Source organism: Bos grunniens, chromosome 2, assembly GCF_055505025.1.
Source record: "Bos grunniens cultivar Pamir isolate PY7600 chromosome 2, Bosgru_T2T1.0, whole genome shotgun sequence".
In the NCBI taxonomy this organism is placed as follows: Eukaryota; Metazoa; Chordata; class Mammalia; order Artiodactyla; family Bovidae; genus Bos; species Bos grunniens.
In genome coordinates, this window is record NC_141166.1 from 24895177 (window position 1) to 24905446 (window position 10270).

General features: G+C 39.8%; 1 protein-coding gene across 2 annotated transcripts in view; it reads left to right on the forward strand.

Moving 5' to 3' along the window:
- The window catches only part of AP1S3 (adaptor related protein complex 1 subunit sigma 3), a 67084-nt gene extending 57698 nt beyond the window's left edge, over positions 1 to 9386 (forward strand). For both annotated transcript variants that reach the window (XM_086365797.1, XM_086365807.1), the window contains 2 exons: positions 1336 to 1473; positions 7459 to 9386. In XM_086365797.1, the coding sequence (XP_086221923.1) occupies positions 1336 to 1473; positions 7459 to 7494 (174 nt within the window). In that variant the 3' untranslated portion in view covers positions 7495 to 9386. The remainder of the gene's footprint in view (positions 1 to 1335; positions 1474 to 7458) is intronic.
- Positions 9387 to 10270: the final 884 nt, after the last annotated feature.

The window sequence follows — 10270 nt, forward strand, 5'->3', positions numbered from 1 at the left end:
TACTCTTGCCTGGAAAATCCCACGGACAGAGGAGCCTGGCAGGCTGCAGTCCATGGGGTCGCGAAGAGTCGTACACGACTGCGCGACTTCCCTTTCACTTTTCACTTTCATGCATTGGAGAAGGAAATGGCAATCCACTCCAGTGTTCTTGCCTGGAGAATCCCAGGGACGGGGGAGTCTGGTGGGCTGCCGTCTGTGGGGTCGCACAGAGTCGGACACGACTGAAGTGACTTAGCAGCAGCAGCAGCAGGATAGAGATTTTTTTGCTTTGTCTGTTGATGTGTCTCAAGCATTTTTAAATACTTTTTAAATGAATGCAAGGTTCAGGGAGAGATAAATCATCCAAGGAGCCTGGAAAGAATCCTCAGAGATGGAGGAGGAAAGCAGGCATTGAGTCGTATTGGCAGCATCAGGCAGCCATCAAGAGGAGATTTTCAAGCAGGGGATTGGCGAAGTGTATCAGTGCTGTTGAGCAGTGAAGGTGAGAGAGGCCTGAAAGCTTTCGGTGAGCAGACATTCTGGAGGGTATGGAAAGGGAGAGTTGAGGACTATGTGGGAAGGGAAATGGGAGGGATGGGGCCTCACTGGCTGGCTGGTGGAAGCATTGGAAGTGAGCCTTATTTGGATTATGCTCTTGCTACTTGCTACGTGTAACCAAATCTATCAGCCTCTGCATTGGTCTGTGACAGTGGCAGTGGTTCTCCACGTGTGGTCCCCACACCAGCGTCATTAGCCTCACTTGGGCTCCCGTTAGACATTTAGTCTCTCAGGCTTTAACCTACTGAATCGGAAACTCCAGAGGTGGGGCCTAGTAGTGTGTGTTGCAGTGAGCATTCTGGGTGATTGGGTCACACTCTGAAGTTTGAGAACCACTTTTTTGAGACATAGTTTTGAGAAAAATTAGCACAATTGAGCTAATTTGCCTCTGAAGAATGAGCTTCTGAGAGTTCTAAAGCTAGGAGCCAAACTTACAGACCAGTGATCAGGAGCAACGAAACTGCCCTCATGACTGAAGTCAGCGAGGACTCAGCTTTTATCTGTGCTGATGGAAGGAGGAACTGAGCAGCTCCCCACCTCGACTGAGCCTCGAATTTCTTGTTGTGACATTAAACAGTATTATCTGTGGACATGCTCTGCTTTAATAGAATGTGGTTTTATTTTTTTTTCAGGGCTCGGATTCCCCTAGTTCTGCTTTTCTGGCCTTAAAAATACCATCTGATGTTTTTATCTTTGGTGTGCCACATGGGTGTCACCGTTGCAAAGCTTGAATCCCTGGCACGTGTTTCCCCTGATACTGCTGCAAGTTTATCAACACATTTCCTTTTGTCTTACCAGGTCTGTGAGCTAGATATTATCTTTAATTTTGAAAAGGCTTATTTTATCCTGGATGAGTTTATCATCGGTGGAGAAATTCAGGAAACATCCAAGAAATCTGCTGTCAAAGCCATTGAGGATTCTGATATGTTACAGGAGGTCAGTACACCTTTTCTCGTGCCCTGGGAAAAGACGGTGGTGGCGGCGATGTATTAGCTGACACTTACTGTCTACTTTGTGCTGGGTATAGTTTCTAGGTAAGTCACATGTATTAACTTATTTAATTATCACTGCAATTCTAAGAGGTATATTGTTACCCGCTTTTATTTATTTTTTTTTTTGGCTCTGCCACAGCTTGTGGGATCTTAGTTCCCTGACCAGGCATCACAATGTAGGCACTCAGCAGTGAGACCACAGAGTTCTAACCATTGGACCACTAGGAAATTCTCTAGCCTCATTTTAAAGATGAATAAGCTGAGATACAGAGAAGTTTAATGATTGCTCAATGTCACAGAGCTAGTAATCGTGGAATAGAGATTTGAACCCAGGCACTTGGGCTCCAGAGTCTTTGCTTTTCATGTTCGACCTTATCAGTGAGGATCCCTCCCTCTCAAAAAGATATTAAATACTTGGTGCTATTCTTTTCAAGAATAATTTTATGGGAGGTATAAAAAGACTTGCATTAAAATACCCGTGTTGCCCTGGGAAAGAAGAATAACATCGTTATTCTATTTGCCAAGGTTACTAGAGCTTTATTACTGAAAGTGGCATTTATCATTTTAATTAAAATTTCCTACCTTCCTGGAGAGGCTGTGTGTGTGTGTTCCTATTTGCATAAATAAATTGGGAATTCTGTAGCTTGCTGTCAAGGAATAAATGGGCCCTGAAGCATCCATTTGGTTATGCTCCTGACTCTGTGATACTTATATAAAATACTATGGGGCTTTTCTTATAGATCCAGTCTGGATTTCCATCATCCCTAATAAGGGAACTTATCTACATTAGCCCACAGTCACTATGAGAAAAGAGTGCTTCACTGCACTGACCTTTGCCCTCCCAAATGAGATGATCTGCCTAACCCCTGATCCAGCATACCTTTGAGGGCCTGGCTTCCATGCCTGCTCTGCCACGTCTAGGTTCTTCTTCTCACAGCATCGTTGAGTCTATCTGTCTTTCTGTTTTCATGACAGCAGGTCACAACATCTTAGAGCACTACAAAGTATCTTTTAGAAATTGGTGGTAAAGCCATTCTTGCTGCTGTTTGAAAATAAGAGCCTGCTTGAGTTAGTAAAACAACATTAGGAATGACTTCCAAATAACGGTTTTGGCACATCTTTGAGCTGATGACTTGCTCCTGCCCATCCAGGGAACCAGTCCTCAGGTGAATGGATACTGAGAAAGATACAGGGTACCCCTGAGCCTCTCTGCTTGCCTATTAGGAACCTGCTGCATTTATTTCTAGATGTGTTATCACCTCAAAAAATGCATTTAAACTTTCTGATGTTCATTTGGCTTTCCCCAAATGCCACAGGAAGGGTATTTTACAAGGTACTTGAGAAATCACTGGTTTGGAAATTCCACAGAACAACCTTTCTTAAATATGCCAGGGAGTTATTTATAATTCTGTCCTCAGGGCCCTTACTGTGGAATCACCTTATAGGAGAAACAGGCATTTAACAAGGTCTTTGGAACTTCAGTAATTAAAGCCTCTTGAATTAGGGCCAAGATACCCCTAGGTTATTTTGAGTTTCCCCTCCATAGGAAATAGTTTTAAAGGGCTTGCAGGTTGTATGGTGCTTCTTGTTCCAGTTAAATCTGGGAAGCAGGGAATGTCTGCTATTTCAAGAGAGAGACCCTTCACAATGAAACATTGATTGGTTGTTCATATCCCTGGTTATTGAGTGGAAGGTCTTGATAGGTAGGTCTCAGGGGGCCCCCCATTTAGCCGGCTTGTGAGCAGGGAGTATCATGACTGTCCTCTAAAACTCTCAATGAATTAGCAACACCTGCCAAATAGAAACAGAGTCACCAGTGTTCTCTTGGGATCTGGTACTTCAGCTAAGTCCGTGAACATTTGAGGAGCTGGTTGAAAAATTGACTGTGTATGTATGGTTTGCTTTGTGTATCTGGTCAGAGCCACTGAGCATGAATAGACACATGTAATATAATTGGATAAAGAGAAAAAATTATTGCTTTCTTTTTTCCCTGTCTTTTGGACCTAAGCATGTATTTGTACTTGCTGATGTCTAAGGGAGGCCTTTGTAATATTCCTTTTACTTTTAGTACAACTGAACATCTCAAAGTAGCCCTGGACTTTTCCCTGACCCCTACCCAATAAAAGTTTTTTAGAATAAAAAGACTGTCTTTTTGTTTTTAGTGAGAAAATGCATAGTCTTAAACCTCTAAATTCTCAAAGCTTATTCTGAGTGTACTGGGGCTAGACATTGAAAATATGGAATGATGGAAGAGATTAACTGGTTGGGATGACTTTAAGAGGTACCTTATTTTGAAGGTACCTGTAGACACTGGTACAAAATGATTAGAAGAAAAAGGACACTCTGAAAGGAAGAAGATGGTATTGTTGTTCAGTCACTAAGTTGTATCTGACTCTGCAACCTCATAGACTGTAGCATGCCAGGCACCTCTGTCTTCCACTCTCTGCCAGAGTTTGTTCAAAATCATGTCGATTGAGTCAGTGATGCTATCTGACCATTTCATCCTCTGCCACTCGCTTCTTCTTTTGCCTGCAGTCTTTCCCAGCATCAGGGTCTTTTCCAATGAGTTGGTTCTTTGCATTGGGTGGCCAAAGTGTTGGAGCTTCAGTTTTAGCATCAGTCCTTCAGTGAGTATTCAGGGTTCATTTCCTTTAGGATTGACTGGTGTGATCTCCTTGCTATTCAAGGTACTCTCAAAAGTCTTCTCCAGCACCACAATTCAAAAGCATCAATTCTTTGGTGCTCAGCCTTCTTTATGGTTCATCTCTCAGCTCCATATATGACAAATGGAAAAACCACAGATTTGACTATACAGACCTTTGTCAGCAAAGTGATACCTCTGCTTTTTAATACACTGATCCTCAAACACAGAGGTTGGTGCTCTTGGGATCACCAGTGGGGGTGACAAACATGTTCTGAGCACAGAATTAGAAAGCAAGTTAAGAAGGGAGGGTCAAAGGGTACCTCCTTAGGTCAAGCAATGAGATACCATGTATGTGTAGGTTGGGATTCATGAGAACTGACTAGGTATAATCCAACACTGTCTCCCTGAAAAGCACAAACATATTAGGCAGCTAAACCAAACCATAATACAATAAAATGTAGATTCCTAGTGCTGAATGCACAAGAGGCACTGCTGTGCGGGATAGAGAGCTGGAGTCCCATGATACCCTAGTCCTTGTGAAAGGCCAGGGCAGAGCTCTTTAAGCTTATGTGGCCTAAAAGTCTATTCCAACTTTTAAAGGGACAAGCTCCAGAAAATACCAACCACATATGTCATTGGCTTAAGTAACTTGAGTAGCAGCAAAGCTAGAGTTCTAAAGGGCAGCCAGTCTTTAGCAGATTGATTCCCTCAGTGGTGTGAATCAGTGCCAGTAACTAGAGACCAGAGAATTGTGAGGCCAGTGAAGTGACAACTCCAGGGCGTTTCCTGGGCCAGGCCCCTTCCAAGGCTGCAAGCTCCTATGGTCACATTTGCAAAGGTAAGGTATCTTAGCTGCAATGACTTTGTGGCCATTTAATGAATATGTAAGCTATTATAGAAGTGTGTCAGGCATTTAATTGATGAAACCCATATGCTTTTGTGACTTTTAAACATTTTTTAGAAAATTTATGATCCACTCCCATTTTTTCTCATTCTAATTAAACTTTATACCCGACTCTGTATTTGTAATTTTGTGTACTTTTTTATTTTAAAATTTTTATTTCTTTTTAATATTTATTTATTTAACTAATTAATTTATTTTAATTGGAGGACAATTACTTTGCATATTGAGGTGGTTTTTGCCATACACCGACATAAATCAGCCACAGGTGCACATGTGTCCCCCATCCTGAACCCCCTTCCTGTGTCCCTCCCACCCCATCCCTCTGGGTTGTCCCAGGGCACTGGCTTTGAGTGCCCTGCTTCATGCATGCACTGGTCATCTATTTTACATATGGTAATATACATGTTTCAATGCTAACCTCTCAAATCATCTCACCCTCACCTTCTCCCTCAGAGCCCAAAAGTCTGTTCTTTACATCTGTGTCTCTTCTAATATTTATTTTTATTTGTTTGTTTATCTTCCTGTGCGGGGGTGTTAGTTGCGGCATGTGGGATTTAGTTACTTGACCAGGGATTGAATCTGGGCCCCTACATTGGGAGCACAGACTCTTAGCCACTGGACCACCAGGGAAGGGCCTGTATACCTAGTTAAATGCTATAAACTCTAGGTACCAAGAGACAGTCAGGGCTCCTGGCCAATGTGATAGCCCAGGTTTAAAGACATGGACAATATCTGGGACTCCCCTTTTGGTCCAGTGGTTAAGACTACATGCTCCCAATGCATGGGGCACGAGTTTGATCCCTGGTTGGGGATCTGAGGTCCCCCAAGTCACACAAGGCATAGCCCCCCACCCCTCCTGAAAAAAGATATGGGCAATAGCTATAAGAGGAGATACAGGGCAGAGGTCTTAAGGTGTGGGCTTGCTCATCCAGGAGGTGTAATAACTTTGTAAGAAAGTGGATGATGACATGTGAGTATTTTCAGCAGAGGGGGACTGGAATTCTAAATAGAGCTGGTGGAAACAAGAAACCTGATTTCTAAGCCTACTATCCTCTGAGCAATCTTGCTTAGCCACGGTTTGGTCTGTTTGGCCCTTGCTGGTGGATGTCTTCACCGGCAGGTGCGTGTGAATCGCGTCCCCTGGAGTTCAAGCTTAAGACCAGGTTGAACATTACTGATTGTATGTGATTTACACAGAAGCAGTAGGGGTATTACCTAAGGCTGGCCCCTTGAGTTCTCTGACTGATTCAACCCAGAGGTCACTGTGTTGTATAAGTATATGTTTATAACAGGGACAGAGTGGAAGAGGAAGCCCATCCATCATGCATAATAAAGGGTTTGCAACATCAATGTAATTTTTAACTCTGCCTGTAACTGTGAATCCATTTAAACTTTTTTTTTTAAGTACTGGGAAAGAATTATGGTCTTGTGGCATGTTAGCAAACTTGGTAAGTGATGAGGAGGATGAAGAAACATAATTTGTATACTTTGGAGGATAGCCTTTTCAAAATACATGGAAGAAATTTAAAGTATTATGGTCTGTTTATCCTTTATGTCTTGGAAATAAAATACTCTGTATCTGTAATGATACATATGGCTTACCCAGTGGCTCAGCAGTAAAGAATCTTCCTGCAGTGCAGGAGATGCAGCAGGAGCCGTGGGTTCAATCCCTTGGCCAGAAAGATCCTCTGGAGAAAGAAATGGCAACCCAGTCCAGTATTCTTGCCTGGGAAATCTCATGTACAGAGAAGCCTGGCTGGCTACAGTCCATGGGTTTGCAAAGACTCAGATATGACTTAGCAACTAAACAACAATGATATGTATGTCATACAAATACCATTCAGATTTCTCTCATACCTGTTCCTGGAAGTGGTCGTCATGGTCATTTTAGCAGGTGCATTTTTCTGAAGTCAACAGTGATAGCTTGGCAGCTGCTGCTTAAGCATTTCTCTTATTAGGCATTGATTTTACAGTCAAACTTAGCTTTTCCTCTGTTGAAAGTTATTTAATTCCAGCCATAGAGATGTGTATATAAATTACACTCAAACTTTGAACCACTTTTCTTGATTAGAATGCAAATATTTATGACCATATACACTTCCCAAAACTTCTTTTTGAAAATTACCTGGCCATCCAGTGGTAGGACTCTGCCCTTTCACTGCTGTGGGCTTGGGTTCAGCTCCTGGTGATGGAAGTAAGATCCTACAAACTGTGAGGTATGGTCAAAAAAACCCCCAAACACACACAAACGATCAAACAAAAGCTTCTTTTCACCAGTGGCATAATAAATGAGTAGAAGAATGAAGTGATTTTCAAAATTTTCAGTCTCCTGAAGGATGTGGTTTAAGGGGGAATCATTTTAATCTATTGTTCTCTTTCAGACAATGGAAGAATACATGAACAAGCCCACCTTTTAACCATACATCTACTTGAAAACCCCAAGTGCTACGTGTTATGAACCTGTAGATAAGCAGTGCCTTGAATTTAATTAGACAACAGAGCCTCTGGCACCATGCCAAAAATAGCTTAAAAGGGATTTTTTGTTCACTAGCAAAAATTATAAGTTGTTTGACATAATATATTTATCATTATTCATATCTGTATTATACTGTATATGACTGCTTGGATGTTAAAAAACTGCTTCATAGTTCAATAGACTGAATGTTTGCAGTGCTTTAACTCCATGTCATATTTTTGAGCAAATTTAAATAAATTTGTTGCAGAGTGTTTTGTTGCATTTGATCCTCTTCTGACAGGATGAAAACTGTATTATAATCCATGATTTTAAGTGTAAAGTATATCTTGTAATACTTTTTATAAATGTTTAGCTTTTTAAATTGTGTAGTGATTCACATGTTAATAGTTCAGAGTTCATACATGATGTTAGACATTTTTAATACACTTAGTGCTGTCACTTCAATCCAGATACAGAGTATCTGATTTTGATGTCCTGAAGTCATTAATTTTTCAGGGCTGGAATTAAGGAAAACAACCAAAGATAGTATAGGACTTGAGTGCTTTTGTTATTGTTGTTTTAAATTTTATTTTATTTTTAATTGGAAGATAATGACTGAACTTAAATGTTTTTGATGCCTTAGAAGCTGCTATCTAGGCGAGGTTTTAATTTTACCTTTTAATTGAATATGAGGGGCATTCCAATAAGGTTGTGTTTTCTACAAGCTCTATGTATTTATTAAGATTTTGATACATCTGAAAATAAAGTGTCTATAACTTCCCTTATCATAAATAGTGTAATAAAGATTAATAATGGTAGCAATAATAATTATTAATACTGCTATTTTAATTATCTTTTATGTTACAAGTACCCTTAGTTGCTTGAGATATTTTTGTTTCCAGTATGTTTTCATGTATATCTAATATATTTGAAGACTTACTGTTTATTAGGCTTGCTTGGAACATTGAATATTATTGTTGCCTGAGTAGTATGTGCCTTTCTCCTTTTTCTTTCCTCATCTCCCAAAGGAAGTATTTGCTGCTGCCTATTATTATTGTGACTATGTCACACTCATGCTTCCTGAAATGAAAGTTCTATATAACCAGGTAATAAAAGTGATCAGACCCTCCAGGGAGAACTAACTTCTACTGTTCTGTCTTGGTGCCCTGTTTTGATGTCTTACCCGTGCATTTTCAGTGTCCGTTTGAGGTCAGATATCATCATGTGGCAGTGGTTAGGGACCCTCTAGAGTTCTTCCTAAGAGAATAGTGTGCTTGCTGTTGGAGAATCCAACACGAGAGAAAAATGTCCTCTTTAATCGATCTTTCTAGACATACTTAGGGTGAAATGGCTGGAGAAGAGTGGAAGAACATGAGTAAAAATGCAGCGACTCCAAAACAGAACCATCATAAAACAGAAATAACTCAGATTAGTCTATGAAGAACTTGTAAGACTTAATATCTGACACTTCCTCAGCTTAATCATGTATTTACACGTAGGGCGTCAGATTGAAGTTTGTCATTTTTCACCACTTTTGGATGAAGGTATTGATTGAACCTCACTCTCAAATGTAACACATACACTGGAGAAGTCTGTATCAGACACTGTCTGACTGTAGATGGGCCTCCTCAGACTTCATGTCTGCAGCACACACGGAACGTGAACATAACGATATGGCACTCTGGGGTAAATCTGAGGGATCCTGGGTACGTCTTACATGGACCTTGGTGAAAATAATCATGTTTTCTTTATATCATTTAATGTAATAAAACTACTAAGGGAAAGGAAAGATAATAAATATTAAACTTGTATAAAACTTCCAAATAAAATTTTTTTGAGTTTTTTAATGAGGAATTGGAGTGTGTTTTTATGAATATATATTTTTTAAAATCAGATTTTATGTCTGAAATTGCTATTCATACTTTCTAGTGAAGTCCTTATAACCTCTTCATTTTCTATGTAATCACCACCAAGGAGAAACTTCATAAGCACGTGACAGCGAACGAGAGAAGAGAATTCATTGTTCTGCACCCACTGGCTTTCTTCTCACCATTCACCTACATTTTGATAATTTGATCTTTTTATGTGTGGTAAATCATTCTTTAAACTACTAACTCCTTTTCTTTTATTAGCAAATGTAAAGTTGACATTTCTTATGACCAGTCAAGTGAATTTTTAATTCACACTTTTTCCCACATCAAGTCTCCTAAAATAATAAAAAGTTTTCCCTCAAACATACACACATGTTGTTCTTCTACATCTAATAATTCATCTTTAGGATTTGTATTACAGTATCCATGAAACATCACTCATGAACTCTGTTTAGCTTTACTTTTCTGTTGTAATTAATCAGTAAACTTTATTGGTAAACGTTTTAATTTCTTTTCCACATGGTCCCTGCAATTTTACATTAAGTTCATTAGATCCTCTGGAATGTAAGTAAGCAAGCCAATTATTTGCAAAGGGAGGGTCAATAAATTTTTTTCAATCCTTATTTTAACTCTTGAAAAAATCCTGACCTTCAACCATGTTCTGTGGTATTCAATGGTGATAATCTATTTTGTCACATAAAGCTAAAACTAGAAAGAACTGTAATAACCAGGGCCGAATTAGATTGACTTTTTGATAGTACTACTTGATAATGGAATTCAAGCCAGCTATTTAATACGGAATTCAGATGTACTTTTACTTTTGATCAGTTCTTTGTGAATAAACTCACATATTGACTGAATCCAACT